The following is a 15,909-nucleotide window of genomic DNA, read 5'->3' on the forward strand; positions in this document are numbered from 1 at the left end:
ACAGTACACATAAATAATGCCGCCATACTGTACACATAAATAATGCCACCATACTGTACACAAAAATAATGCCGCCATACAGTACACATAAATAATGCCACCATGCAGTACACATAAATAATGCCACCATACTGTACACAAAAATAATGCCGCCATGTAGTACACATAAATAATTCCGCCATACTGTACTAATAAATCTGTTCCTTTCAGGGCACAGATAACACACCTATATAATGGTAGGCACAATGGCCCATGAATAAAGGGATTTAAAGAGAAAATAAAGAAAACTATATATGATGATAAGAAGAGTATAGTGCTACCAAAGGGTTAATAAAGTGCATAACCTGATCCCATACCTGCAATGGACAGGACAAGGCAGATCACCCAGCCCGAGCACAGCTCCATGCTCTGCCGCCTGAACGATGCAAATTACAAATGACTTACTGATACAGAGAAGAGGAAGTAACACCGAGGTTGTGAATATATGATGGCATCTCTGTGGCGGTGAAGAATTTCTACATCACTTCTAGAGAAGAGAAGAGTGCCTGGTGAGGGCCAAGCACCGGCTATGTGCTCAGAAGTTCTAAGACTAACGAAGACTGGTAAAGATAGCCTAGAACGTTTTTAAGCTGCCTGTGTCGGCCAGCAATGTGCCCATGTAGTGTCCCACTACGGGTGTTACTTCTATCTTTACCCACCCAGGTAAAATCAGTTCTGTCTAGTACCACAGTTAGTGCAGTTAGCTGTTGTGCCTAACTCCAGCCACTAGGTGTCTCACTCGCCCTGTGCACAGCTGCAGTTGAGGAAGGAAGGTCGCTGCCAGACACCTTAGAGCATACGGATCCCTTCTCTATTACTAAGGCTTATCTGTACTTTATATTCCCTCAGTAATAGACGTCAGCTCTCCATGCCCTTACTGAAGTAGTGACACACCTGTGTTTATGTACAGAAGTCAAAGAAGGAAAAAAAAAATTGTTGCAAAAGTATACACATCCTTAGGCTGCATTCACACATTCAGTGTTTTTCCTGGTCCGGGATTGTGGTCTTCTAGCTACCTCCATGATCCGTGCAAAACAGTCCGCTTTGCATCCGCGTCACGGACAAAGACGGATGTCACATCCGTGTACATCTGTGAAAAACACAGATCTCATTGATTTCTATGGGGAATTCTTTCCGTGCTTCCGTTCCGAGTAATGACACGTCCTGTTTTTTAATGGCACGGATCAAGGATCCGTGAAATCACGGAACATCTGAATAGCCCAATAGAAAGAAATGGGCTGTACAATTGTCCCTGAGCACGGACAACTTCACAGAAGGTGTGAATGCAGCATTAGGCTATGTTTAAATATGCCATATTTTAAAAAACTGGCAGAATTTTCCCCCAAGATCTTTCAGCCACTTTTGCAGGAAAAAATGGCAAATGTTTATTAAAAACAGCTGTCTTTTTGCTCATAGATGGGCATGTCAGGGAACTTAAAGGGATACTACGGCGAAAAATGTTTTCTATCAAATCAGCTGCTGTCAGAAAGCTATACCAATTTGTAATTTACTTCTATATAAAAATCTCCAGTCTTCCAGTACTTATCAGATGCTGTATGTCCTGCAGGAAGTGGTGTATTCTTTCCAGTGTGACACAGTGCTCTCTGCTGCCACCTCTGTCCATGTCAGGAACTGTCCAGAGCAGCAGCAAATCCCCATAGAAAACCTCTTTTGCTCTGGACAGTTCCTGACATGGACAGAGGTGGCAGCAGAGAGCACTGTGTCACACTGGAAAGAATACACCACTTCCTGCAGGACATACAGCAGCTGAAAGGCACACAAGAAAGACTTTTTTTTATTATATAGGAAAACAAGAAGGACTTACTACTATATGGGAGCACAAGGAGAACCTCTCTGCTAAAATAGGGGGATTAGACAGGCTTATCTATTATATAGGGGCACAAGGGAGAACTACCCTAATAAACTGGGAAACACATCATTAAGCTCTAAGTTTCTCCTTTAGGGTGCGTTCACACCTACAGGATCCGCAGCAGATCTGCAGCAGATGTGATGGTGCAGATTTGATGCTGTGTTCAGTTATTTAAATGAAATCTGCTGCGGATCCGGTAAGTGTGAACGTACCCTAAGCATCAAATCTGCACCATCAAATCTGCTGCAGATCTGCTGCGGCTCCTTTGGTAATCCCCAATAGATGGCGCTCCAGCTGTAGCAAAATGACAACTGCTAGAACGCCATGACTATCTGCGACATGATGAGAGTTGTAGTGGTTGGAGACGACTGGTCTAAACAGATAAAATATAATCACTGGCTGCCCTGTCCTTTCCTCTAATAAATAAATCACACAGGAGGTTTCATCATATATCCTTTATTATACCTTTGTATTGAGATTTTCCACATCTTGCATAAATTCAGAAAACTGAGATATTTTACTGTTAAAATAAAAGTAACACCAATTGTGCTTAATAAACACCATGCAATGCTTTTAGCTGGCCAGCAGGGGGCGCTGTCTTCAACCTTAAATCCTCTTTAAGAATGTGTTCCCAAAGGGGTACCTGGTTTATGATCCTTCTAATGTGGACGATTCCTCCGGATTATTCTGGATCATCAGGACATTCTTCAACTGGGAGAGAATATGAATATATACACAATGAAATCCTATGACGTTAATGGGAGGCAGTAATCTAGAACCTTCCCTATAGCATTTACTGGTGCTTAAAAAAACATTCAATACAAAACTGAAGATTAGACAAAACATGGTGACATGACTTACTCATGGTGAACATGTCTTCCTCTGTAGTTGTAGTAGGATGTTCATCTGGGATTTGTGCTGTGGGGAAAAAAATATTTTATATATATATATATATATATATATATATATATATATATATATATATATATATTACGGATTGCACAAGGGATGCAGGGGGGGGGGGGGGGACAGGGGGTGCATAAACAGTATTTGGAACCAGTGTATGAGATAGACCCTACACATCTGGGAAGCCAGTGGTAAATTTTCAAGCGCAACTTTGGAGCCCCCTCCCAATATATAGTGTCCCACAGTGTCCATTATAAAGTGACTGTGTGACTATGTTGAGCAACCCTTCACTTTGTATAAGGGTTACTCAACATCAAAACTGTAGGAACCTGTTGGAAGGTGGGTGGAGCTTGAGTAGACATGCCTCCCTTCAGCAGGATGTTAGTGGGCAGTGTAGTGCAGGACAGCATTGAGTTAACAGCTTTTCAGGTGGGAAGTTAGTGGAGAGAAGAGCAGGACAGGACAAAATGGATTGAAGAGTTAGAGCAGGAGAGTTTACTGTATGTCTGCCTGCCGAAATGAGACAGATGAAATCTAAGCTGTTGGGGGATAAGATGTACAAGGACCCCATGGTTATATACTAAATAAAATCTAAGCTGTTGAGGGATAAGATGTACAAGGACCCCATGGTTATATACTAAATGAAATCTAAGCTGTTGGGGGATAAGATGTACAAGGACCCCATGGTTATATACTAAATGAAATCTAAGCTGTTGGGGGATAAGATGTACAAGGACCCCATGGTTATATACTAAATGAAATCTAAGCTGTTGGGGGATAAGATGTACAAGGACCCCATGGTTATATACTAAATGAAATCTAAGCTGTTAAGGGGATAAGATGCATAAGGACCCCATAGCTATATACTAGGACCCAAGTAGACCTAATACATTTGTGGCTTTCACATCACATGTATTTACAGATCTGCACCCCGCAGTTGGGAATTGCAGTAGTGAAAGGATTGATTTCAAGAAAAATAAAAGAAAATTGTGAGTCAAGAAGCCAAATCTCTACATCAGAGAATATTTGACTACTCAAAGGCTAGAGAAAATATATAGAGAATGAAAGATTTTTGACTCCATCTTGGAAGTGTTACCTGTTTCCTCAAGTAAAGGGAAGTAACTTACAAGTTACTCTTCAACACTACCTCCTACAAACTGACCTACTTGTAGTATAGTCCCCATCTTATACACACACCTACATTCATACAATGGTGCAAAAGATCTCACCATCCTGTATCCTCACTTCCACGTCTGTTTTCAGGCCATTGCCCCATCCAGAGACCTCCACATTGCAGCAGTAAGTCCCTTCATCTTGGTTAGTGGCCCCGGTGATGGTCAGGGACAGGTCACCCCCAGTGATGTTCCCCAGTATCTGGTATCTGTCAGATTTCCTCCAGGTCACTCTTTTCCCATCAGTCCTGAGGACCTCATCATCACAGCCATGTGTTGAGCACTCGCCTCGTCCCCAGCAGGTGTAGAAAGCTTCGTCATGAACGGTGTAAATGCAGGGCACATATAATACACCATTCACAATTTCAGATGGTGCTGCCATAGCTGTGTGGATGAAAAATGAGAATTTCAGACTAAATAATTATAATATTACTACTAAGAAGTTTACAAATGAGTTAAATTCTGGACTTATTCTAAGGAATGGCTATATTTATTATGGGGTCTTCATGCCTTGTCTGGGGTCTGTATTATCTTAGGGGGGTCTGGTCTAGGTCTGTTATTCTATAATAACATATAGACATATAGGGGGAGAGTTATCAAACATGGTGTAAAGTGAAACTGGCTCAGTTGCCCCTAGCAACCAATCAGATTCCACCTTTCATTACTCACAGACTCTTTGGAAAATGAAAGGTGGAATCTGATTGGTTGCTAGGGGCAACTGAGCCAGTTTCACTTTACACCATTTATATAATAAAAATGAAAGTCTGTCTGTCTGTCCCATATAGACTTCTGAACCCCTGAATCGTTTGACCCCAACTTTGGCACACAGATACATTGGGTGCCCGGAAAGGTTAGAGCAAAGGTCCTGTCCTTGCCAGATGTACAGGAAAAGAGCGGGATGGGGAAGAGCGCCCCATAAAGATGAATGGGAGAATCTCCTCACTGCACACACAGGTGATATAATTAGCACTGCAGCTCCCCAGCAGTAATGGCAGTTGGTAGCCTTAGCAACGAATAGGATTACTACTTTCATTTTCACAGGGAGCTGGAATCTGATTGGTTGCTAGGGCAGCTTCCTCACAACCTCCACAGAAATAACTGGTAGACCCCCTACTCCAACTATACAGAACAGGTATACAGGACCCCAAAACTATACACTACAGGTATACAGGACCTCCACTAACTCTATTCTACAGGTATACAGGACCCCAAAACTATATACTACAGGTATACAGGACCCCAAAACTATACACTACAGGTATACAGGACTTGCACCAACTATATACTACAGGTATACTGGACCCCTAAACTATACACTACAGGTATACAGGACCTCCACTAACTATATACTACAGGTATTCAGGACCCCCAAACTATACACTACAGGTATACAGGACCCTAACCAACTACACACTACAGCTATAGAGGATAAAGTACAGGTATACAGGACCCTTCAAACTATACAATACAGGTATACAGAACCCACACGTATACAGGACCTTCACCAACTCTATACTACAGGTATACAGGACCCCAAAACTATACACTACAGGTGTACAGGACCTTCACCAACTATACAGTACAGGTATACAGGACCCCAAAACTCTACACTATAGGTATATAGGATAAAGTACAGGTATACAGTACAGGCATACAGGACCCCATAACTCTACACTACAGGTATAGAGAATAAAGTACAGGTATACAGGACCCACCAAACTATATACTACAGGTATACAGGACCCACAACTATACAGTACAGGTATACAGGACCTCCACCAACTATGTACTGCAGGTATACAGGACCCCCTGAATTATACACTACAGGTATACATGACCATATACTACAGGTATACAGGACCCCCCAACTCTACACTACAGGTAATACAGGATAAAGTACAGTTATACAGGACCCTCCAAAGTATACAGTACAGGTACAGGGACCTCCACCAACTATGTACTGCAGGTATACAGGACCCCCCCCCCCCCCCCGAGTTATACACTACAGGTATACATGACCTCCACCAACTATATACGACAGGTATACAGAACCCCAAAACTATAAAGTACAGGTATTCAGGACCCGCAAACGATACAGTACAGGTATAAGGATATACAGGGCTTCAGACGATTTCCCTTAAACAAAAAAAAACACACTTACACTTTATACCCGAGCTGTGCCGGGTACATTTTCTAGTGTTTAATAAATCTCCCCCATGGGGTATTTTTCTACATAGCATGTGCACAGGACTTGTGTATACCCTATTCAGTTACAGGGAATACAATTTGACAAGGGAGGATACTGCTGCCATAACGTACAAATAAGCATGCTACATTCAGGGCAAAAATAATATTCTAATATAACCTTGTGTTTAAGTGATTTCAAAGAATGATAGGAGATAGATAGATACATAGATAGATAAATAAATAGAAGATAGATAGATAGATAGGAGATAGATAGATAGATAGATAGATAGATAGGAGATAGATAGATAAATAAATAAATAGAAGATATATAGGAGATAGATAGATAGATAGATAGATAGATAGATAGATAGATAGATAGATAGATAGATAGATAGATAGATAGATAGGAGATAGATGATAGGAGATAGATAGATAGATAGATAGATAGATAGATAGATAGATAGATAGATAGATAGATAGATAGATAGATAGATAGATAGATAGATAGATAGGAGAGATAGATAGATAGATAGATAGATAGATAGATAGATAGATAGATAGATAGATAGATAGATAGATAGATAGGAGATAGATGATAGGAGATAGATAGATAGATAGATAGATAGATAGATAGATAGATAGATAGGAGAGATAGAGAGGAGATAGATAGATAGGAGATAGATAGATAGATAGATAGATAGATAGATAGATAGATAGGAGATAGATAGATAGATAGATAGATAGATAGATAGATAGATAGATAGATAGATAGGAGAGATAGATAGATAGATAGATAGATAGGAGATAGATAGATAGATAGATAGAGAGATAGAGAGATAGAGAGATAGAGAGGAGATAGATAGATAGGAGATAGATAGATAGATAGATAGATAAATAAATAGAAGATAGATAGATAGATAGATAGATAGGAGATAGATAGATAGATAGATAGATAGATAGATAGATAGGAGATAGATGATAGGAGATAGATAGATAGATAGATAGATAGATAGATAGATAGATAGATAGATAGGAGGTAGATAGATAGATAGATAGATAGATAGATAGATAGATAGATAGATAGATAGGAGAGATAGATAGATAGATAGATAGATAGATAGGAGATAGATAGATAGATAGATAGATAGGAGATAGATAGATAGATAGATAGATAGGAGATAGATAGATAGATAGATAGGAGATAGATAGATAGATAATAGATAGATAGATAGATAGATAATAGATAGATAGGAGATAGATAGATAGATAATAGATAGATAGATAGATAGATAGGAGATAGATAGATAGATAGATAGATAGATAGATAGAGAGAGAGATAGATAGATAGATAGAGAGAGAGATAGATAGGAGATAGATAGATAGATAGATAGATAGATAGATAGATAGATAGATAGGAGATAGATAGATAGGAGATAGATAGATAGATAGATAGATAGATAGATAGATAGATAGATAGATAGGAGATAGATAGATATCTCCCCCAGCCTCATTGCTTCATAGTGATAATAACAACCACTAGCCGGCTTGTGATATAAAGCAGCATAAAAAAGACATAATAAATGTTATAACCTGACGACCTACCTGTAACAGAGAGGACAAGACAGATCATCCAGCCGGAGCACAGCTCCATTCTCGTCTTCTGGGGGGATGCACATTCAATTCTTTATAAGGGTCTTAATATAGAATAGAGAGGAGGAAATAACGCGGAGAGTGTGACTATACGGTGGTCACTTTGTGGTAGTAAAGTATTTCTGCAGCTTTTCTGTAGAACAGATGAGAGCCAGATCAGTAGGGATCAGAGCCCTGGGATGTGTACACCAATGCTCCATATAACTCTATGGGCCTGGTGACTATATAGGCCAGTGCAGCATTCAGCTATTGTTGGCGAGCCAGGTGCCCAGGCCTAAAGCTTCTTTGCTGTTGGCTAAGTGTTCATGTGTTTTCAGTGAAAAGATGGGACCAAGTCTTTGCCAGATGTTGCCATTATATAGGGCCTTAGGAATACCTATGTATAGTACTTATTATTAGTGCCAGGCAGGGGCAGAGCAAGGATTCTTTTACTCAGGCTCATTCCCTGCAGTATATATGGTTATCTGGTGGTTTACTAATAGATAGTAATAGATTTCTACCTGCTGAAGTTGTGATGGGCTTGTGTTTGTACACAGGATTCAATCTTAAAAGGACGCGCTACAGTAGGGAGGGAGGGAACAGCAGTCTGGACCAATGAGGAGACAGGAGGTGTGTCCTAGACAACTGCAGACCCGCTAGGGCAGCTAGGTGCGTACATTCAGCTCTGGACTGGATATTTGCTTCAAGAAGAAAAACTTACTAATGTATTTCCTTCATTACTTATTCTTCTGAGAGAAGTGGAAGCTGGGTTTCTGTGGGATCTCAAGATGTCAGCAAAGTGGTTATATATATATTTTTTTAATGTCGAGTGCCAGAAGTAAGGGATTGGAAACTGCAGGGCTGCTCAAGCCCTAGCCCTTGCACACTGATATCACTAGCACTGCTGTTACTGCAGATACTGAATCTCGCTTAGTGTCTATTTAATGTATGTCAGCATCAGAATAGACATTACCCTTGTGGAAGCTGTCTGTGTCAGGCCTGTGGCAGTCTGTTGCAGAGAAAGCAGTGATTGTCCCTGCTTGCTCTAATGCACAGTGCTGCAGCTGCAGCACTACTAACACAGACAGCTTCCCCAAGTGTAATGTCTATTCTAATGGTAACATGTATTATATAGACATCAGGGGAGACTGCAGCGCGACTGACACAGACAGCTTCCCCAAGTGTAATGTCTATTCTAATGGTAACATGTATTATATAGACATCAGGGGAGACTGCAGCGCGACTGACACGGACAGCTTCCCCAAGTGTAATGTCTATTCTAATGCTAATATGTATTTTATATACATCAGGGGAGGCTGCAGCACTAGTGACACAGACAGCTGCCCCAAGTGTTATGTCTATTCTAATGTTACCATGTTTTATATAGACATCAGGGGAGGCTGCAGTATTAGTGACACAGACAGCTTCCCTAAGTTTAATGTCTATTTATTCTAATGTTACCATGCTGGGACCAGGGTTTGAGCAGCCCTGCAATTCCTGAGGGGAATATATATATATATATAAAATATATATTTTTTTTGTACATTACCCCTTTAAGGAAAAAGGTTCAAGAGAGCACCAAGTGGCATCTTTACCATTTAACCATCAATGTGTTCTAATGACCCTAATGCTGGTCAGAGATATAATAAGAGTTTCATGGGCCTCTAATTGCCAATTCTATAACTGTATAGAGTTAATCATTGATTGCTGCCGGCTTGATGCCCTCTCCCCACTCCTGCCCCGTCTAAATAAATCACACAGGACATTTTATCACAGATCTTTTATTACACCGTAGTATTTCGAGCTTCTTTATCCTGGATTAATTCTTTTCATTTCATTTCTGCAGAGAAAAGGAGATTTGTTAATAGACCATTAAAATAATTCTAAGGATGCCTATTGTTCTTAATAAGCGGTAATAACTTAGCTGACCAGCAGAGGGCCCTGTTTGTAATATAAGTACCATAGTAAATGTCCCCACACCGCCCCTACAGGTCACAACCAGAGACGGTTAGAGGGAGTGATTCCAATAACAACATATTAGGGATTTGTCATTTAGGAAACTGTCTAGACAGAGTGACGTCCCCAGAAGCTATAGGGCTTCAAAGAAAAATTATGGAAGAATCCCACTTCCCACTGGGGTCGGATTTGGTCTCTTAGTTCCAGTGAGGGGAAATCTTAATCCATCAGCACCCAGACATTGTGGATAGTTATTGCTTCCATCTTTGTGGGAACATGCATTTATTTCAAATTGGAAGAGGGGGGAAAAGCCTCTTTGGAACAAAAGGATCAGGCACGTGGTAATCCAACTGCCTGATCCTTCTTTCCCCAAAATCATTCTGGTAAGTCAGGGATGAGGAACCTTCTGCCTTACAGCTGTTGGAAAACTATAATTCCCAGCCAAAGGCTGTCCAGGCATGAAGGGAATTGTAGTTTTGCACCAGTTGGAGTGCCAAAGGTTGCCCATCCCTGCATTAGAGGGTCAGCCTATCCTGCCAAAACCTAATGTGTACAGTCAACGTTAGAGCGTGGAATCAGAGGAAAGTGTTTTCCTTAGCTTATTACCTTTCCAATGCATCAGTGTTTTACTTTTTGGAATCCATCTGAAGGGAAAAATACATTTTTATTAACTTTTTGCACTTTATATTTTTGGAACTTATAATCAAACACCCAACAGAGAACAAAGCAAAAAAGAGGCCAGAGATAGAGACTGTGCAACTAAATGATATAGAAACCATGGTCATAGTCTGGTCTAAAGAGTGGCATGGTCTACATTTTTATCAAAATTAATAAAATTAATTTCATAATTTACAAATTTAACCTGCTAAAATACTTGCCAATTTCCATACTGTAGTGGATCAGAAATATCGAAATCAACTGTTCTTATAATAAACCTTTTATAAACATCTTCATAATGAGTGAGTAGTCTAGTAGTGCCATCTCTGTTCTGGCTAGAGTAGTTCATAGATGCTTGTCAATAATAATGACTATACTGCTTTCAGCAGCTTCCTGAGACCTATCTGCTTCCAACCATTAGGGGATTGTGGCGTACCCATTGCGGTACCATGAGCCACGTCCTATCTTCTTGTTAAATAACATTGTGATGCCTATGTAGACCACATCCCTGAGTAGGTTTTTAGTACAAATGTGCAACAGGTCCCCCTCTTTATATAAAGCCTTGGTATATACTTCCTGCATTTTGGGTGCCAAAACTTTGTTCCCCATAGCTATATGAATTATAAACGTAATATCAAATTAAGTTTGTGATAATCAAATAAATTACCATCCTTCACTTCCAAATTGATTTCCTTCATCTTGTCATTGAAAAGTCCTGGCACCTCCACACGGCAGCAGTACATTCCTTCGTCCTCCTTTGTCACTTGCTGGATGGTCAGAGACACATCTCCAGTCTTTATGTCCCTTGTCAGCCTGTATTTTTCGGACTCCCTCCAGGACACATCATCGCCATTGGTTGAGACAATGGCATCGGTACATTTATACATTGGGCAAGTGCCTCGACCCCAGCACATAGGGGATGTGCCCTCGCTGACATTGTACTTACAGGGTAAAGTCACGCTATCACCTATAAGTCCCGTCAAATGGTCAGCTGTGAATATAGAAGAGAGAAAATGTATAGACATGTCACCATCATGGAGCAGCAGAGAAGATCTCAGAAAGTGAGTAGATTACAATAAAGTACGAAAGAGACAGTCAAGCGTTGGAAGGGTGAAAAGTTGCAACTTGTGAGAGAACACAAACCTCCCGATACCATTGTGAGATCCCCGAGCCCATCAGAGCTCCTATGCCTACTGTACAGTAGCCAAGTCACCCCACCATCTGCCTTAGGGAAGAAATATGGATCTACCATAACATGGCTGATACTGGAAGGTGGACCATCATGTGTTGTTCCATGTACTCCTACAGATCTCTTAGTCCAGACTAAACTACTTTATACGACCACCAGGTACATATAGACTTGTATGATGAACAGGAAAAATGAGTCCAGCTCCCGGCCAGGATTAAATGAATTGAGCTTTATTAACACCCCAGCACCGTGCACACACTGCGGCAACCCCCCCAGAGAGAAGCCTACGCGTTTCGATTGCTAACCGCAATCTTAATCATGGCTGCCATGATTAAGATTGCGGTTAGCAATCGAAACGCGTAGGCTTCTCTCTGGGGGGGTTGCCGCAGTGTGTGCACGGTGCTGGGGTGTTAATAAAGCTCAATTCATTTAATCCTGGCCGGGAGCTGGACTCATTTTTCCTGTTCATCATACTACGACGCACTGGTTGAAGTGGGAGTCCGAGCAGTGAGGCTACAGGAACGGCGGTAAGCTGGCATTTACTTTTCTACATATAGACTTGTACCAGATGGCCCACTTAACCCTAACAGATTTGTTTCCGGTACACTACATGGTGAATATTGGTGCATAGGAAATACTATACCGTCACGTATCTCTACACGTATTTCCTTCTTTATATCGTTAAGGAGTCCGGGCACCTCGACTCTGCAGCAGTAGACTCCACCATCATCCACATTTGCTGATTCGATGGTTAGGGACACATTCCCGTTTGCCATGTTCCCAGCCAAATGATATCTTTTAGATTTTTCCCAGGTCACTTCATAGCCATCACTTTGGAGGATCTTTTTGGGACATGAGAACAGACCGCAATGACCGTGACCCCAGCATGTTGGGCTTGTGCCACTATCACTGTCGTATGAGCATGGCAGTACCAGGTTATCCTTCAGTGACCCTCTCACAAGATAGACTGTGAAATAAAGGAGGAGTAAACAAGTATTATTGACGTTGGTTAGACCCCTAGCTCATCAATGTCACACTGGAACCCTACTGAAAACCTGATAGAACCCATTATAAACCTGTAGGATCTATCAAGAGTTGGTGGGATCCCCTTGAAAACAAGACCATCCTCTTAGTCATGTCTCCATTAAGAGTAGAAGCCATGACAGTAGCATTTTCTAGAAGACGAGGTGGCCATACATAGGCTTAGGGGCCTATTCCACGGGAGCTATAATCGGCCCGATCCGGCCGATTATCGCTCGGTGGAATAGAGAAAATGATCAGCCGATCATCGGCTGATCGTTTATTTAGGGCCACAGCATCAGCAGCTCCGGAGCGGCCTGACTGAGCAGCCAGACTGCTCAGCCAATCACAGGCCAGGACCGCCGCGGCCAGTGATTGGCTGAGCTGTCTGACAGCTCAGTCAGGCCGATCCGAAGCTGCTGATGCGCCGCGGGACCCAGGGAGGAAGAAGGAGCGGAGGAGAAGTCCTACCAGGTAATGTATGGTGCAAGGGCTGCAAAGACATCGGTAACGGTGTCCATGCAGCCCTCGCTCAACGATCATCGGGCCATGGAATAGGCCCAGTAAACGAGCGCCAATGTAGTAGATCGGCGCTCGTTAACATCGTTAATCGGGCCCCCCTCGGCCCGTGAAATAGGACCCTAAAATTTCCTAACTCAGGATATTCAAATGCTCGACATACACAAATATAAAAATATCTTACCGTCTTTTATCTCCAGTTTTATCTCATGTTTAATGTCATTGAACACTCCTGGGACCCGAACACGGCAGCAATAGGTTCCCTCCTGATCCTTTGTCAACCCGCTGATGGTTAGGGATACGTCGCCCTTTGTCATATTCCCTAATAATTTGTATCTTCTGGATTCGACCCAGGTCACACTGGTGCCATCAGTTGTGAGGATGTCGTTTTTGCAGCCAGAGATAGGACAGCTGCCTTTCCCCCAGCATACTTCTTTTGGGCCTTCATCAACCGAATACTTGCAGGGTAAAGTCAATGTATCGTCCACTGACCCTCGTACAAGATTGTTTGGCATCATGGCTGTGGAGAGAAAGGAATCAATGTATTGTCTTGTCATGGCTCTACTAGTGCTGTCTATGTTATGTGGGTTCATCTACTCTATAGGCTCTAATGCAGTAAACAAGTCATATTTGATTGACAGCCAGGGCACACATGAACTTTCGGCACTATATCTCAGGATCTCAGTGGGTCCCCGGAGTGAGACCCAGTGCGATGAGTAACTTTTGATATCGAAAGTTACTATAACTGATAATAATACGGTAACCATTTTTTAAATGTGGATAAAAATACTCGAAAGGTGCTCACTCAGACAAGATCATGTGACTTGTAGGCCGGTCGTACTATAGTCGCTGCCCTACTGGGATGTTGTGCAAGTAGTAAAATAAACATAGACTTTGAAAAGCTAACACTAGTTAGTTTATGCAACTGGTGGAGAGTTGCGTTCAAAACAAACAAAAAAAAGTAGTCATCTCACTCTACTCCCACACCGTTGCCATCTCCAGTGCAGAGGGCTTCTTGCTCTGCTCTCTACACAGAGGAAATGCCCGCCTGGGGCGACCCACCTCAGCTAGTGATTGGCTGAACAGGCATCACCTCTGTTTTCAGAGAAACACTTGACAGCTGTGATGTCAACTGTAAGGGATTGGCGTAAGGTGAGTACATGTTTTCTTTTACATGCTACCTTGAGCACTTCCAAATATAAAAAAAAATGCTCCAGAACACCCATTTAACACGTTTTGTTGGACAATTCCTTTAAGAAATGCATTTATAGATGAGTATAGGGAGTGGTGCATAATCTCCCCATCTATTAATTTACTTACGGTTGTGTATCTCCACATCGATCTCTTTCTTAAGATCGATCCCAAGATTCTGGATCCTCACCCGGCAGCAGTACACTCCTGAATCATCCAGGGTCACATCGGTGATGGTCAGCGGTAGCTCTCCATTAGTAATATCCCCATTTATCTGGTATCTCGCAGATTTTGTCCAGGTCACTCTGCTCCCATCGGCTGAGGCTACTGGAAAGTTACATCCGGTATTTGAACAGGTTCCCCTTCCCCAACATGCCCGACTTGTGTCTTTGGTTACAGGGTTCAAGCAGGGTAAAACCAGGGAATCGCCGACTTCTCCTGTAATACGGTAAGCCGATATCAGGCCTGAGATGGAGAATTAGAAAGGTAAGTATGGTATCTAGCACAAGCTCTGTAGACTTTAATGGCCTAAACATAGTCGGTTTGAGTCATATACGTGTTTGCAGCCGTGTGAGGGTATAGAGAGGTGTTTGTGGCACAGATGTTATATTATGTGGTATTCTTCCATAAAGGTTCTGGTGTTATAAGGGGGCACCACAGTGGCCCTGGAGTGCCTAGGACTGCACAGGACGGATCTACTTGGAGCCCATGGCGGTGCCTAATCACAATTCCTACAGATTGTCCCATCTCATCCATGTCAGAAAATAAGGAATGAAGGAATTCCCCTTTATCAACTAGCCTACTTTTAGGAGCCTATTGCTGAACTAAGTGATCGCTTTGGGTATGTTTATAATAATGCCTTATTATTAGGAGCTATATTGTATAAAGATAGTGGGTGTAGGTAGTGTACTCTATCTAAAAATATCTATCTTTCTATTTATCAATCAATCAATCATCTATTTATCTACGTATCTATGTATCTATCAATTATCTATCTATCTATCTATCAATCTATTTATCTCCTATCTATCTATCTATCTATCTATCTATCTATCTATCTATCTTCTATCTATCTATCTATCTATCTATCTATCTATCTATCTATCTATCTATCTATCCATCCATCCATCCTTATTGATTGACCACCTACAGCACCCATTACCCTTACCTGGGGTTAGGAGCATCAGCAGCAGCCTGTACAGCCCCATGGTGTATAATACTCCAGAATGGATCTCAGTGCTGAATAGCAGCTATATACCAGGAGAAGGAAGCGGGTGTACACAGAGCAAAAAACACATCATCATTAAATATTAATCATGAAGATAACCGGTGAGCAAATAAAAAAAAGTGAACCCGGGGATTTTGGCTTCGACTGAGAAGTTGGGAAAACTTGGTTCATGTAAACAGAAGTAAGAGCCAAGGATAGGATCAGCACATCATATCAACCTGTGCGCATCAGAGGATCAGTCACATATAGTCGCCTCCTGCAACAGATGGGGGATGGATGATATGTATAATGGGGGATGGATGGATGGATGATTTATTGTAATTGTGCTCCTCTGTCTCCATATAGT

The 15,909-nt window shown here is 41.7% G+C and overlaps 2 protein-coding genes across 2 annotated transcripts; both read right to left on the reverse strand.

The window, feature by feature from the left end:
• Window positions 1-2,427: 2,427 nt before the first annotated feature.
• LOC138774293 (hepatitis A virus cellular receptor 1 homolog) lies at window positions 2,428-4,369 on the reverse strand. The gene is made up of 3 exons (XM_069955063.1): window positions 4,045-4,369; window positions 2,771-2,827; window positions 2,428-2,620 (listed from the first exon to the last, which is right to left on the reverse strand). Exons 1-3 carry the CDS (start codon window positions 4,367-4,369, stop codon window positions 2,592-2,594), a joined length of 411 nt encoding a protein of 136 aa, XP_069811164.1. The 3' UTR covers window positions 2,428-2,591.
• Window positions 4,370-9,568: 5,199 nt separating this feature from the next.
• On the reverse strand, window positions 9,569-15,612 carry LOC138789485 (polymeric immunoglobulin receptor-like). Its single transcript, XM_069968151.1, has 7 exons — window positions 15,504-15,612; window positions 14,465-14,800; window positions 13,329-13,664; window positions 12,249-12,572; window positions 11,084-11,407; window positions 10,366-10,403; window positions 9,569-9,643 (listed from the first exon to the last, which is right to left on the reverse strand). The coding sequence occupies exons 1-6, from the start codon at window positions 15,541-15,543 to the stop codon at window positions 10,378-10,380; spliced, it is 1,386 nt and encodes a 461-aa protein (XP_069824252.1). The 5' UTR covers window positions 15,544-15,612; the 3' UTR covers window positions 9,569-9,643; window positions 10,366-10,377.
• Between the last annotated feature and the right edge of the window lie 297 nt (window positions 15,613-15,909).

The sequence above is a fragment of the Dendropsophus ebraccatus genome, chromosome 1 (genome assembly GCF_027789765.1).
Source record: "Dendropsophus ebraccatus isolate aDenEbr1 chromosome 1, aDenEbr1.pat, whole genome shotgun sequence".
In the NCBI taxonomy this organism is placed as follows: Eukaryota; Metazoa; Chordata; class Amphibia; order Anura; family Hylidae; genus Dendropsophus; species Dendropsophus ebraccatus.

Bases quoted from the DNA above. Each gene is read 5' to 3' on its own strand.
- LOC138774293 (XM_069955063.1), bottom strand. From the start codon at position 4,369: ATGGCAGCACCATCTGAAATTGTGAATGGTGTATTATATGTGCCCTGC. The intron at 2,828-4,044 runs GTGAGATCTTTT...TTTTCCCCACAG, and splicing joins GGAAGTGAGGATACAGGATG to CACAAATCCCAGATGAACAT. The intron at 2,621-2,770 runs GTAAGTCATGTC...ATTCTCTCCCAG, and splicing joins GGAAGACATGTTCACCATGA to TTGAAGAATGTCCTGATGAT.
- LOC138789485 (XM_069968151.1), bottom strand. From the start codon at position 15,543: ATGGGGCTGTACAGGCTGCTGCTGATGCTCCTAACCCCAG. The intron at 14,801-15,503 runs GTAAGGGTAATG...TCTCCATCTCAG, and splicing joins GCTGATGCTCCTAACCCCAG to GCCTGATATCGGCTTACCGT. The intron at 10,404-11,083 runs GTAATTTATTTG...TTTTCCCTTCAG, and splicing joins CAATTTGGAAGTGAAGGATG to ATGGATTCCAAAAAGTAAAA.